At 53.5% G+C, this 15,072-nt stretch overlaps 1 protein-coding gene across 2 annotated transcripts in view; it reads right to left on the reverse strand.

The window, feature by feature from the left end:
* Positions 1-15,072, reverse strand: part of PPARGC1B (PPARG coactivator 1 beta) — a 112,400-nt gene that overhangs the window by 18,688 nt on the left and 78,640 nt on the right. For both annotated transcript variants that reach the window (XM_026008788.2, XM_026008797.2), the window contains exons 2-7: positions 14,513-14,686; positions 7,395-7,616; positions 4,083-4,199; positions 1,678-2,824; positions 695-731; positions 26-90 (exon numbers count right to left, since the gene is read on the reverse strand). In XM_026008788.2, the coding sequence (XP_025864573.2) occupies positions 26-90; positions 695-731; positions 1,678-2,824; positions 4,083-4,199; positions 7,395-7,616; positions 14,513-14,686 (1,762 nt within the window). The remainder of the gene's footprint in view (positions 1-25; positions 91-694; positions 732-1,677; positions 2,825-4,082; positions 4,200-7,394; positions 7,617-14,512; positions 14,687-15,072) is intronic.

Genomic DNA, 15,072 nt, shown 5'->3' on the forward strand with positions numbered 1-15,072 from the left:
CCTACCAGCTGAGCCCCTGGCTCACCTGCAGTGCCACAGAGCTCCACCGTCAAGGTCTGCTCAAAGCTCTTCCTGCCAAAAGGAGGGTCACTGGTGGGGGTGGGGAGGACAGAAAGAAAAGAGGCCAATCAGCAGCAGGCTCCACTTCCCCCAGCATGCAAGGAGGGCAAGGGGACACTGCGACAGACCCTGGTTCTGCTGCCCATAGAGGTGGGTCCTGGGGAGAATTTCTGGGAAACCCTCATCCTGGCTTAGAGGAATTCAAAGCAGCATATACCTCTTGCAGGAGACACAGGAGGAATTTGCTGGAGGAGGGGGACAGGGCAAGCATCATTACCCTTCTTATTTTACAGATGGAGCACCCAAGTCTCAGGGTGGGGAGGAGACTTGCCCAAAGCCACACAGCATTTGCAGCTCTCCCTTGTGGAGAAAAGAATTCCTTCCCCTGTCCTGGAAAGGACAGTTTATGAAATGGCCTGAAACGTTAATTCCCCCACTTTCCCTGGGCCTGCAGAGACCTCCCTTCTAAAGGAGCCCACTTATGGCGGGTCCCACATGGCAGAGTGAGAGCAGGTGCAGGGGGACAGAGGCAGGCTTAGAGGCTGAGGAACCACCTATCCCCCCACCCCCGAGACACATATCCAACAGGATAAAGACTCGTGGAATAATTAACCAGTGATTTCCAAAAATCTACCTTTGTGACAAGGCCAGCATGAGGCACCTGGGAGAGTCTGAAAAGAAGATGAAAAAGAAAAAAAATAAGATTCCCCAACATGGCATCATTAGCATATGTTTCCCTCAGGAGGAAACCCTGAACCCCCACTGGAACCCAAGCAGCACTCCCTTCAGGCATGTGACCCAAAAGTCTCTGTCATTTTCAGGAAAGGGCAGGAACAACTCAAAGCCACCTTCATTCCCAGGGTCTCAGCAACATTGGCGGTGGGCAGACTACTGGAGGTTTCCGAAAAAGCAAGTGGCTATGAAGGTGATCCCTTCTGGCCAAAGAGTGCAGTACAGTGGGGAGGAGCCCCAGGGAAGGCCAGGGCCTAGGGTACTCCCCCAACAGGTGGACGCAGGACTCGCTAGCTCAGCGGGTCACTCGATACCTCTGTGCCTCAGTTTCTCTGTCTGACAATGGAGATTATGCTAGCACCTACTACACAGGCCCCCTGTGAAGAATCACCGGGGTTAAGCGGTGTCAAGTTTTAGACCAGCACCTGGCACAGCGAGTACACAACAGATCACCCGGTATGATCACCACCACTACTGTTACCATTTAAAATTCAACATCATTATGGAGCTGGATTTAAGACTCACTCCTTTTGTCACATCATCACCCAGGACGTCTTCTTTAGAGCACTTAGCACAATTTGTAATTATCTTCCTTTTTTATTTACTTTGTGATTGCCTGTCTGCCCCACTGACACAAAAGCCCCAAGAGGGCAGGCATCTCGCTCCGTGTTCATTAAGTGGTGCCTGGCCCACGTGTGATGAAAACTCAGAGATGTGTGGGTGATTTCTGAAGAGCCGCCCAACTAGCCCATTGCACAGAAAGGGAAGTCGGGAGCCGGAGAGGGGAAGGGACTTGCCCAGCACAGGGCTCCTGGCTCCCAGCGCAGTGGGGAATGCCACGCCCCATCCCTGCCCCCTCTCTTGCAGACCATCGACTCCGACTACCTCTGGAAGGGAGCCGTGGGCAGCTGGGGTCCTCATCCGTGTCCCCACACCCACTCTCACAGGGGCTCTCCAGAGCCGGGATCTGGGGTCCCCGTGGGAGCTGCTGGTCCTGGCCACTGTCCTCATCTGTGGGGCTGCCCAGTGCCCCCTCCACGTCGTAGGCCTCGGGAGCCAGGCGCAGTGAGGGCAGAGTTCCCTGGGGCTCCACAGGGACCAGAGACTCATCAGAGAATGCCAGCCAGGGGCCCAGCTCCGGGTTCAGTCTCCTGGAACGCCGCACGGGGCACACGGAGCTCTCCAGCTTCCTCCCCAGCTTGGTCCATGGCAGGCCTCGACCTGGTCTTTTCCGGCCCCACTCCTCCTCCTCCTCTTCCTCATCTTTTTCGTCCTCTTCCTCCTCTTCCTCCTCCTCCTCCTCTTCCTCCTCCCGCTGCAGCCTGGCTGTCCGGCCAGTGTGTCCTTTCACGTCAAGCCGCAGTGGGCGCAGGCTGGGTCTGGGCCCAGTGCTCCGGGGTGAAGCTGTGATCCTCACCTCCTCCACAGGGGATGGGTGGCCAGGGGAGGCCTGGCTGTCTTTGGGGGGCCTGGGCCTGGGGCGGGGCGTGAGGGAGGCGTAGACAGGTGTGGCCAGGCGGTAAGGTTTGCTGACATCGCAGAGGACATCCTGAGCCAGAAGTTCCCTCAGGATGGAGAACTCGGCCCAGGAGCCTTTGGAAGGGTGTTGGGACCGGGGCCGGGGTTTGACCTGCTTAGAGGGGCTGCTGCAGGGCTGGGGGGCTGGCTCAGAGGCCTGGGGGGGCAGCTTCCTCTGGGGGAGGCAGTAAGTGTGCATGTAGCGAATGAGCTGCACCATCGCCTGCATGTCTTCCCGGGACACCTGGGTGCCAGGGCCTGCCCTGCCCGGTGTTGGGGAGTCCTGGGGCAAGGCTGGAGCTGGCTGGGGGCTCGGGCAGTCCTCACTAGCTTCCTCATCCTCCTTGGCTGGGAGCGGGGGACTCAGGGCCGGTGGTGGCTGCAAGCCCCTGTCTGGGGAGCGGGCTTTAGTCTGGGGGCAGGATGGCACTGACGTGAGGTGCTTATGCAGTTCTGTACAACTCCGGCCCTGAGACTGCACTGTGGGGGCCTTCTTGTCTTGGGTGCTGTCCATCTAGAGAGAGAAGGAGGACACGGTGAGGAATGAGGCCCACTTTGCCCCCTTCACTCTGCCCCATGCCTACAGCCACTGGCTGGGGCCAGGGTGGCACCAGGCAGTGCTCAGGTGACAAGGAACAAAGGAGTGACCAGCCTCCTAACAGGCCTCCCAGGCACGGATTTTACCCCTTCCCGGTTCACTCCCCAACCCCTGCTCTGACCACCCTGCTCTCCTGCACTACACACTTCAGTTGTGTCACCAGGACCTACATTAGTGGTGGTCTGGGCTTGGGCATGGGAACAAGGAAGAAGTGTATGTGGGAGTGCTGGGGAGCTTTCTGGGATGATGGGAATGTTCTAAACTCAATTGTAGTCATGGCTTCACAACTGTAAATTTACTACAATCATCAAATTATACTTTTATTTTTTAAAGATTTTATTTACTCATTCATGAGAGATAGAGAGACAGAGACAGAGAGAAAGAGAGAGGCAGAGACACAGGCAGAGAGAGAAGTAGGCTCCATGCAGGGAGCCCGATGCAGAACCCGATCCCAGGACTCCGGGATCACACTCTGAGCCAAAGACAAGACGCTGAACCACTGAACCACCCAGGCATCCCCGAATTATACTTTAATAAGTGCCTTTATGATATTTAAGTGACACCTCCATAAAACTGTGTAAAAAAAAAATCCTGATTCTTCCCTGAGGGCATGGGATTGCGTGCAACAGTCCCCTGCAGAAGTGTCCAGGGACCAAAGAAAAGGACTGAATGTGGGCTTTGAGTAACGGGAATGCTGGGAAATCACCTGAGAAACCTCTCTGAAAGTCTTAGAAGATGGAGCCCAAGGAGGAAAAGGGATTTGCTTCATTCCCTGGTGTTCACGACAGAGCTTTGGTTGCTCCAATGGCTTCTTTCCCCAGAAGAAATCCAAACTCCTTATTGAGGTCCCCACAACCAGTGAGGAGCTTATGTTTCAGTGTGTCACCCACTAGAATAAGCCCACTGAGAGCAGGCCACATCTTTCTCATCCCTGTTCTAACCCATCCTCTAACACGGTGCCTGCAATACTAAGGTGGAAAAGAAAGCCCAGTGCTCTCCCTAGAACCCCAAACTAGCCTGGGTCTCAAGAAACACCAAGCACACCAGCTACAGGGGTAATGGAGGGAAACCAGATGCTGATTGAACTTGACACCCTCTAATAAGAGTGGAAGGTTGCACCCCCTTAGAGGCCACCTGGGAGCCCAGGTGGATTTTGGGATGTGCACACAAATACCTTGACACAAGGCCGCTGATTCCTGGACCTGAGGCCTGCCTGGCGCCAGGCGGTGCCTTCCTTCTGGGTGTCGGAGCTTGAGGCTGGGTAGGATGTGGCGAGAAGGAGTTTCTGCAGCTGTGGGAGAAGCAGAGAGGAGGGGAGCTGGGGCTGTGCTCCGCTGGGGGACATGGAGAAGTGTGTGGCAGGGAGAAGCCTAAGCCCAGAGCTAGTTTCTAGGGACTGAGCACGCCCTGACTCTGGGTCATCACAGGACCATGGGAAGAACACAGGGAGGGCATTTAATGACCTAGAATGTTTCCCATTACATTAAGCACAGAAAGCAGATCGTCTAACAATGTAAGACACACACAAGTATCCCAATAAAATATAAATCCTTTTCAGAGTTACTAACCCGAGAGGAGTATCTGTGACTTTGAGAAATTCCAAACAGATCTGGTGTCATGTCTTCCCATTCTACTGTTAAAATATGCCACGTACGCCTTACTGGGACACTCTGCATATGCTTGCGATACACATGCGCATGCATACACACCATCTGGAAAGTCAGGTACCACAAGGATTCTTTGGTATGGGATTCCAACTGACTTTCCTTTTGTTCTTTTTGCTTATTCATACTGCTTTGTATAAAGTTAATTTTTTTAATTTAAAAAGAAATGCTTGTAAGTAGTGAAAAAAATATACACTATAGACACTAAGGGGTGGACAAGTCCCCCTCCTGCCCGAGGTCCTCCTTCCCAGAGACAACTACTATTAACCACCTTCTGGCGACCCCATTCTGAGGTGGGATTCAATCACATAGGAATTATGTACATATCACCCCCAACACACCTGGTTGTTTGTACACAGTGGAAGCATACTATACTAAAGCTTGTCTGGCTTTTCTAATTTTTCTATAAAAATTACTGAGTCTCTTACACTTCTGCACCCAGAGGACAGGTGCATAGTGTATTGCAGAAGAGAGCGGGGAACTGAGCGCACCTGCAAGTCCCACCAAGGATCCTGTGACAGCAAGACTGAGAATAAGCCAGGAAGCAGGATGGATTTTTGCTACAGCACCAAGTATTTCCTCAAGTGATATGCCCTCCAGGTCACCCCAGCAAGGAGTGCTGGGGTGAGCCAGAGAGAAGGCCAATCCTCACTCCCCTAGGAGCTAGAGGATTCCCACCACCCCACCTAGACCCCAAACCAACACATGCAGGTCCGTGATTCTCTGACATGGACAGAACGAGATTCTTGGGCTGGCAGGAAGGGATCTGGTTCTGGCCCAGCTCAGCCCCACTCACTATGAGCCCTTGAATGAGTCCTTTCCCTCTTCAGGCCTTGGCTTTTCCATCGGCATATTGGTGGCAAGCACATTAAATGATTGGTTCTGAACCTTTTTTGATTCAGGAGTCCCTTGAAAGATATGATAGAAGCTGCTGAGCTCAGAAGGATGCACGGATATGTAGAGGCCAGCCCACCAACGGGCTCTCTGGGATCCATGACTCCAGGTTAAGAACAGGGATCTGGATCACTCGTCAGGGCCTTTCTGAACTCTGCCGGTGCGCTGGAAGTCTAGCTGGTGAGTCTGTTACCTGCGTGCCTAGCACACTTCCTGAAATGCTCAACAGGTGTGGGAGGAATGAAGGCAGTCGGAGGCATGGGAGGGAAACACCCTGTGGCCAGCAGGGGTCGCTCTCTGCCTCTCCAGAACCGCCCCAGAGAATTCCTCATTACTACTGCCACCAGGACTATTACTTAGACAGCATTTATTGAGCAACTTCTATGTGCCAGGCACTGCTCTAAGCGCTCTCCATGCATTATCTGCTGTACTCCTCCTAACAGCCTTTGAGATAAACCCTATTATTAACCCCACCTTATGGACCAGGAAGCAGAGTGAGAGAGATTAGGGGCCTCAAGGACACACAAGCACTAACTGGTGGGGCTGGGATTCTAACCCAGTCTGAGTCCTGTCAGTAGAAGCCACCATGTACGACTGAACATATTCTCGCGCCCAGCACACAGTAGGTCCTTACTAAATGTTTCACACCACTCTCGGGAACTTGTAGGCCGTGGGAGAGAAGAAAAAGGATCCTGGAAAAGGAGTCAGAATACCTACTTGGTGTGTGACCACAGGAGAATCCCTTCTCGCTCTGGGCCTCAGTTTCCCCAGAGCTGCACTTGAGAGTTACCGAGGGCCTTTCCACTCAAACCTTCCATGACCTAAGACCCTCACCAGCTCAATAAGCCCTGATTTTCCAGCTGAGTCTTATCAGCACCTAGGTTCTCCAGTGCCAAGGCGGGGAGCCCAAGATACATGAGTGAGGCGGGACTTCACACGCCCCATGACATCTCAGCTTCCAGCTTCCAGCTTCCCTCTGCCTGAGTCAGCAACTGCTTTCGGTAACTTTTTGAGGTCTGGACTCCTCTGAGAATCTGATAAACATGAGACCTCCCCATCCCACAGATACTCAGACATTTAACTTCTGCTGGGGGGGGGAGGAGGGTATTAACCAGTCTGACCTCTGTGGAGGGCAACCTGGAAATATCTGTCTAAACTGAAATACTGGGTCTCTGCAGACCCAGGAATCCCACTGTTAGCAACTCATCCACTTAGATGTGCAAAGGCCTCTACCAAAGCACTGACCGCAGCAGTGTCACAGGGAGAGGTGGAAAGACCTAAATCTCCACCAAGCAGGAGACTAGTCAAATAAGTTATGGTCCATCCTTACAAAAGAACACGATGCAGTTAACAAAAAGGATGGGGCCGAGCTACCTGTGCTCATCTGAGTTTTCAAGGCACACAGTTCATTGAGAAAAGGTGCAGAGCCATTTATGAGGTCAACTCCCTTTTGAATTGTTAAAAAAAAAAAAAAAAAAGTAGAAGAGGAAAGTCACACAACAGATTGGTAATCATGGTTACCTCCAGCCAAGGAACTCAACTGTGGGATGGGCAAAGAGGTTTTTTTTTGCTTCTAACTACCCACATTTTCTGCTTGAATTTTTACTGCCATGTGTCTGTATAACCTTTAGAAAGAGGTTTACATGTAATTTCGAGGTTTTACCACACAAGGAAGGTCAATCCATGAAATCCCAAAAGGACCTACAGAGTGCAGGTGGAGCCTCCAAGGTGAGCCCCACAGTACCACAAGGAAAGGGGAGGCCGGGAGGGGACTTCCATGCCCTGTCCAGGCTGCCCGCCATGTGTCAGTGATACGTAGACATCCCCCCCACAGGGGCTGGGGCTGGCTCCCCTACACCTGCTACCCCTACCAGCAGACACCATAGCCCCAGCCACTACCATCCCCGCAGCTAGAAATAGGTTCTTACCAGTGAGAGGTCGTCCACCTCAGGTGCCGGGGGCTGGGGTCTCTCCAGTGAGGGGCTGGGACTGGGGGGTGAGGATGAGGGGGCAGGCGAAGCTGAAGTGCAGGATGGTGCATCTCCGCCATCCAGGGCCGGGAAGGCAGCCAGACCCACGTCATCTTCAGGGATGTCGTCCAGGGTCTTGGTGAGCGCTGCCAGGAGGGCCTCATTCTCGCTGTCAGTTATCTGAAACGAGGAGCGCGGGTGGAGCAGAGAGGGACATAGTTAGTCAGTACCCTGGGCTCAGCCGTCTTCACGTCTTCGTGGTAGAAATCTGCTCTGCACATGCAGCTGCACCACATCACTCTCTTGCCAAATCCTCTCCCATCCTTCCCCCGCCCTCAGATCTCTCGGTATCACTGGGATGGCAGATGCCTGAGAAATATGTTATCGACTCCAGGAATCACAGAGTCTGTGAGCAGGCAGCAGGTGAAACTGGAAGTAGCCTTGCCCTGGGAGCCCCAATCCTGGCTCTGCTGCTCATCGGGGTGGGCACAGGGCTGTCTAACCTGAAAGACACCTGCTGTACCCTATAGCAAGGACAGCAGCTCCACACTACAACCTCCTGTTCTAACTCCTGGGACACAGCCCTTGGTCCCCAAGGCTGGCCTCTGCCTCTGGGAACAGCATGCCATTGCAGCCCCCCACTCCCACGGACACTGGGTGCCAGGCAGGCAGTGTACAGGCTGGCAGCTTCGGGGTTGACCATGACAATGAGAACGATAGCAATAATAAAACCGCTACTGTTCCCCAGTGGGCTCCTTGGCCATGCTCACCACTCAGGAGGGGTCAGGAGCTTGGGCTCTGGCTGCGGTTGCATCTCAGATCCCACACTTCTCAGGTATGGGTCCTTGGTCAAGTTTTAGTCTCTTCATCTGTCTCATGCAACGACAGTACCTACTTCTTGAGCTTAATGTTGAGGACCTAACCTCATCTCAGCTAACGTACGTACAATAAGCGGCTTAGCAAACCAAAGGAGCCTGGTGCATGATGAGTGCTCAGTCCTGCCACTACCATTGCTACTATGATGGTGGTGGTGGAGGCAACGGCAGGCTCTCCTCCCGCCTCCTCCCTCCCTTCCCCTGACATGCACGTACTAAATGGCTACTCTGCACCTGGCACAGTATGGGCACTTGTCCTACCACATTGCCAAGACAGGTGTGGCCCCTGCCCTCATGAAGCTTCCTCTCCAGCAGAGAACAGACTTATGAAAGGGAACAAACGAGATCATTTCAGAGAATGAAAGTCTAGGAAGAAAGTAAAAGGAAGTTGCCATGGAGAAGAACGTGGTGAAGATTTACAGGCAAGTTAGGGTAGTCACAGACGACTGCTCTGAGCAGCTGGCATTTCAACTGAGGCCCAAAAGGAATGTGGGCACCAGGCGGAGGGTGGAGAACCAAAGACCCCAGGCAAAGAAAAAAACCTAGAGCCAAAGTCTGGGATAAACACTGGGGGCCAAGGAGAGGAGCATCCAGGCCTCATGAATACCGCCTTGGGTAAACCTCACAACAACCTCTAGGAGAGGAGTTCTACTCTAATCTCTGTTTTGCAGTTGGAGAAACTGAGGCTCCTGAAGGTTGAACCAGGTGTCTGGGGTCATATAACAAATCCGGGACAGAGGCAGGACCTCCACTGTGGCCCACATCAGCCAAGAGTTGAGCCTTTCCGATGTCTAAGACCTATAATGACGGGGGTCAGCACATACATTGCCAGCCCACCCCCAGACACCAGCCCAGTGGTCCCCATGCCCAGAGGCCCTGGAGCATGGCAATCACATAGCTTCCAGGTGAGGCGCCAAGCACCTCGTTCAGTAAGCCCTGGCTGCCGGGCCTGTTCTGGCAGGAGGCGCCTTTTGTCACATGATGCCTCCGCCAGCACTCTTTCCCAGGTCAGGCTGTTTATCCTTCCTTCAGGAAGTGCATCTGAAATACGCATCTCGTGACAGCCTTTTTGGCTGCACTGAATCTGTTCCGGGCCTTGCAACCAGTGAGGCAGCTGAGTAACTCAAAGAGGGGGAACATGGAGTGAAGAGAACAAATGTGCTTGTAGCTTTTGGATTGGAGCTAAAATAAAAGAAGGGTCAAAAGAAGGTTCTGGTTGGGCCTGACCCAGGCCCCGGGGAGTATGTGTGTCGAAGAGGTGGGGGGTGGGGTGGGAATGACACACAAGGGCAGATCCTGGCCTGTGGACTCTGGCTTAAGAATGTGATGGGCTCATTTGACTGCTTGCTCCTCTCTCCCCCTACCATCCCCGCCCCCCCCACACACACACACACACACAACCACCACCCTCAAGCCAGAGTCCCCTGTATTCCCAGAGTGGTCTGTTTAGCCTGACAGGGAGTTAACTAAGACCTTGGAACCAGGGACCCAATGACCACTCTGGGGGCTGACCACATGGGGCTCCACCACCACAGGGTGGTTGCCAGCAAATCGGTTCCCTCTTCTAAGCTTTGCCGCTTTTTCTGTAAAATGGGAAAACATGACTCCCCCACCCCACCACCACTGTCTGCTTAGGAAGGCCAGATCCGGACTGGAGGGTGCTCCCAAGCCCAGCCCAGCCCAGTGCCTGGGGCAGGTGGCACCTGGGCAGATTTGTTGAATACAAGGAAAAATGTACCAAACAATGCATTCTGGCCACCTGAACAGATTAGCTAGCACCTCAAGGGAGAGATTCTAGAGGGAAGTTATTCAGAAATGATGTCACCAGCGCTGGATCAAATAAGAGCCCCCTTTCTCACAGGGACAAGAGCCAGTGGTCCAGTGGTAATACTATGAATTATCACACACATCAGAGCTGGATCCCTCAGGGATCACGTAGTAACCAATGATGTTAAGCATGGGGTCCTGTGTGCCACTGCCCCCCTATATCACTACCCAATTGTGGCTCTTGTTCTTTCCACACCAGTATCTATTGTTCTATATTTCTTTCTTTCTGTTTTTTTTAAGAGGGAGCTGCAGAGGCAGAGAGAGAATCCCAATCAGCTCCATGCCCAGCGCAGAGCCCAATGCAGGGCTTGATCTCACAACTCCTGAGATCATGACCTGAGCTGAAATCAACAGTTGGATGCTTAACTGACTGCATCACCAAGGCGCCTCCCATACCAGCATCCGTAACAGAGCCCTCCAAGCAATAACTGCCATTCCTCGTTTCCTCATGAGGAAATCTATTTGTCACTGGTGGTGGTGGGGGTGGGGGGTGGGATGGGGGGGTTGTGGAGGCGGAGAAATGAAAGTCCAGGAAACAAACTTGTCAAGGTCACACAGCAAGTCAGGGTGGTGGTCAAGGATGTACTGTGTACCAGGCACCATGTGAAAATGAATACGAAACAGCAAAGACCTCAGGAAGCACCCAACAGGCTGAGCCAAAACAAAATGAGTAACAAAAGGCCTCCTCCCTCTCCTCAGCCCACCCTGGGCTGCTCCAGCTCGGGAACAGCCAGACAGACAGGGTTGGAAGCGCTGACCCTGCCAGGAAGGAAGGCCCCTCTGCCCACAGCGTCCACGGCGTCCGTCAGCACCTAGGATGATACATCACGGGGGGCCGCGCCATCCTCTCCTCTTCCTGGGCCCATTGGCCAGGCTCTCCTGCTCTGCTTGGAAGCGGAGTGCAAATTAATGGAGAGTTAATCAGGGAAGGAAGAGATATTAATAGACTCAACCCCACCCCAGCCTTCCTGAGCTGCACTCAAGCCGGAGGAAAAAGGAGGAAAAAGGAGATTTCAAGAAATCCGAGGGAAAATGCTTCACTTTGAAGGCCTGGGGTGGAGGCGGGGGGGGGGGGGGGGGGGGGGGGGGGGAGGACCTGAAGGAATGACAGAGAACAGGATTTCTGCTTCGAGGGCCAGAAGAACACTCAGAAATCCCCACCCCCACCCTCCAGCCAGGGGGCTCAACTGGGCTCCAGAAAACCCAGGAAATCAGTTTTTTCCTCCCTTTTCTTCTGGCAGCGGGCCCACAGATTCCATCAGAAAACTGTGACGGGGACCCTCCCCTCAACAGACCACGAACCACTGACTGAATCCACCACGGTCCTTCCCCAGGGAGCTACTTGCCCACGACCGCACAGCAAGCTGACAACCAGGTGCCTGCTTCCTCCAAAAATACTTAGTGATGGTTGTGGCCCTGGCCTGAGGACTCTGGGAAGACAGAAAATCGAGGCCACCATCCCTCCCTGCCCTCGAGGACTTGTTAACCCCGTCACGCTGCCTCGAGGCCTGTTTCCATAGCAATGGCGCCATCTGCCTGGGGGAACACAGCTCGGGCCCAGGCGGTGGCTCCAGGGTTCCCACCGCTCAAATGAGAAAGCTGAGCTTGTGGCCGCGGAGAAGCCACGACGCCAGCTTGAGGCCTGTGCAACGGGCCACGACGTCTGGTCCTTGACAGGAAAGAAAGCCTCACAATCAGCTTCTTCATTCAACGCACGAGAGCGAGTCCTCACCACGTACGACGCCCCCAGAGCCTAACCAGACGCAGTTTGTCCTCCCCGGGGCTCACCGTCCAAGGGGCACAGAGAGACGGGCACGCCACACAGATGGCGCCTGGGACAGGAAGTAACTCACCGACTGCCTAAGGAGGCGACCTGACAGCTTGAAGGGGATTATCCACTTGGTGGCTATTTATGAAGCCCTGGGAGAGTGCGGGGCTCTGCGCAGAGCCCGGGAATATAATAGTGCATGGGGCCATCGTGACCCCACGGTCAGGGGGTTTAGGATGTGTGTGTGGCAGGGGGACAGCCACTGACCACACCATCACGCACACAGGGGCGCATCTGTGGGGAATGGGTGGCACTGGCCCGGGCTTAGGAGGGCAGGTGGGGTGTGCAGACCACGACTGGGGCGGGGCTGGGTGGGCAGAGGTCGGCCAAGGTCCTCTCCGTCTGTGGGGCTGGGAACCCCGGGGCCACACAGGCTCACTTGGCGTCCAAGACCATTTCAGGCACACAGTGGGATCCCGGCAGGGGCTGGCTTCCTTTCTGAGGAAGCAGGGAGCCCGCACAGCTCGGGTGGGGTTCTCCATGCACCATCTCAACCTCTCTTGCTCAGCAGCCCTCCCTGCCTGAAGGTATTTTCTGGAAGTGAGCCACACACACCCCCGGGGGGAGGGGGGTAAAGCAGCGTAGTGTAGGTCTCACCTCTATTGTTCAAATAAAGAATGGAGGTCCCTGGACCTAGCCCAAACCAGAGCCCAGCCCTGCTGCTCTGCATACGGTTGGCAGAGAAGCTGTACAGCAGTGAGGGGCAGGGCTTCCTCAGGTCTTCACTGACCCTTCCTCGCTGTGTGACCTGGCGTAAGTTACTTAGCCTCTCTGAATTTCATTTTCCTCACCTATAAAATGGTTATTAATTGTCCTTTCTTTATAGGTTAGGATAGTCTCAGGAAAAATCTAGACTCCTTACCACGGCCCCCGAGACCCTGCATGCATGATCTGGCCCCTGCCTACCTTTCCGACTACCCTCTGGCACTATCCCTTTAGCTGCTACCCGCCAGCTCTTCTGTTCTCCAACATAGCCAGCTTTCCTGTTCCCGGACTTTGTGCTTACCACTTCCTCTACCTGGAAAGCTCGGTCCCTGCTCTCTGAGCTTCACAGGGCTCCTCCAACCGTCCTCCAACTGAAGCAGGGCCTCCTCAGAGAGGTCTTTCCTGACCACCCAGTCTTTAGATCCCCTTCTCACACCTGGTGCGTTTCTTTTGCGCACGTGTCACCATGACCACAGTTTCGGTGTTGACTGATTTAGGGTCACTTTTCTCTCTAGATTGTAGACAGCACAGTGTCTGACACACAGAGGGAGCTTCCATTTCTAGAAGGAACGCTACAATCTGTTGAGACTATCTGAGATGATGCTCACGGCATACGAGCACGGCACAGTAGTAGGTTAAATTGTTGTTTATTAGTATTATATTGCCAGACAGGCACGGGGACTAAGGGTTCTCCCCCTAGTCTTTTTTTTTTTTTTAATTTTTTTTTTAATTTAATTTTATTTATTTATGATAGGCACACAGTGAGAGAGAGAGAGAGGTAGAGACATAGGCAGAGGGAGAAGCAGGCTCCATGCACCGGGAGCCTGACGTGGGATTCGATCCCGAGTCTCCAGGATCGCGCCCTGGGCCAAAGGCAGGCGCCAAACCGCTGCGCCACCCAGGGATCCCTCCCCCCAGTCTTTATAGGGGAGCATATTTCAAGGAAATAATAATAAATCCGATTGTACCCATCACTCAGTTTCAACACGGCCAATCTTATTTCCCATACACCCTCCCCTACACACCCACACCCACATACGCAAATGCAAGCAGAACTTGCTGTATGTTGAAGCAAATCCCAGACTTATTATTCCATACTAGAGGGCTTCTTAAAGGAAATGTCACCCATCACATGCCCTGAGACTGGACGCAGAGCGCATAAGGTAAGAGGCCTTATGTTCACAGTTCTCGACACTGCCTCTTTTTAAAGAATCTCTGGGCTCCAGTTGAAAAATGGAGACAACTGTACTTGCTCTAAGAGTTGTTAAGAAAATTAAATAAGTTAATAGACACAACAGGGACAGTCCTGCCACAGAGCAGTTGTTCAATACATGTGAGTCATCTCCACTATGGCGTAGCCGTGGTTACAAAGCCCTGGCTCAGGTGGGAGGCAGACTGGGTTTGCATCTAGCTCAGCTACTAACTAGGTAAATCGCCCCAGGCACACGACTTTTAACTTCTCCAAACCTCAGTCTCCTCATATATGAAATGGGTTTATAATCATGCCTGCCTCACAGGGTAGGGATGAGAATTCAGTGAGGTAATAGAGGGTAGGAGGGTCTTGGGGTTTTAAGCCACCCGGGCCCACAGAGGGGCTCATTTCTGACTGGGGGGCGTAGCAGGAGCAGCTCTTCCCCATCCTGGCTGTCTAGGGGTGGTAATGGGCCCAGCAAGGGGTAAGAACTCCCAAGATCAAGAGAAGATCCAGGATAAGAGGCAGGGTCCCAAGAGCTTTAGTGGGTGATGAGACTTTTTTGCATGAGCAAATGCAAAAGAAGGTGGTACGGGGCAGAGCCAGGCTTTTAGGAGCAGAGAGTTACCTGGAGGCTCAGAGGACATACCTGGAAGAGCTCGGAGTCATCGGGGCTGTACTGGCTGGGTTCAGTCTCAGAGTTCTCTGGGCACCACTGCAGCTCCCCGAAGCAGGTGGCTGAGTCAAAGTCACTGGCGTCCAGCTGGGAGAGGTCAAGCTCAGGAAAGTCCGCGCAGAGTTGCTCCTCCCCAGACACCCCACTCTGAGGAGACAGGAAGAAGGAAGGTTGAGTCAGAGCTGGGCTTGGCTGGACCCAGGCACAGACCCTCTTAACTGTGCTGCCGGCCTGGATCTCTGGCAGCTCTCCGTCAAGGCCTGATTTTGCCACGTGACCAAGGAATGGCAAGGTAGGCCTCACCCTCCTGCAACGGTTGAATCTACTAGGAGCTAAGCCAGGCCCTGGCAATACAAATCCTGCCTGCTGCTCAATCCCCTCCTCCTTTGCACTCCTACACATCCCTCAAAGCCCTTTTCCCATGGCACCTCTTTCCTCTTATCAGAACTGCTGTGTTGAAAACTTCATTAGAAGCTGTAAATAGATACTCATGTACATTACTGTCCCCACCAGAAAGGGGATTTCTGGAATTC

This window comes from Vulpes vulpes, chromosome 4, assembly GCF_048418805.1.
Source record: "Vulpes vulpes isolate BD-2025 chromosome 4, VulVul3, whole genome shotgun sequence".
Lineage (NCBI taxonomy): Eukaryota > Metazoa > Chordata > Mammalia > Carnivora > Canidae > Vulpes > Vulpes vulpes.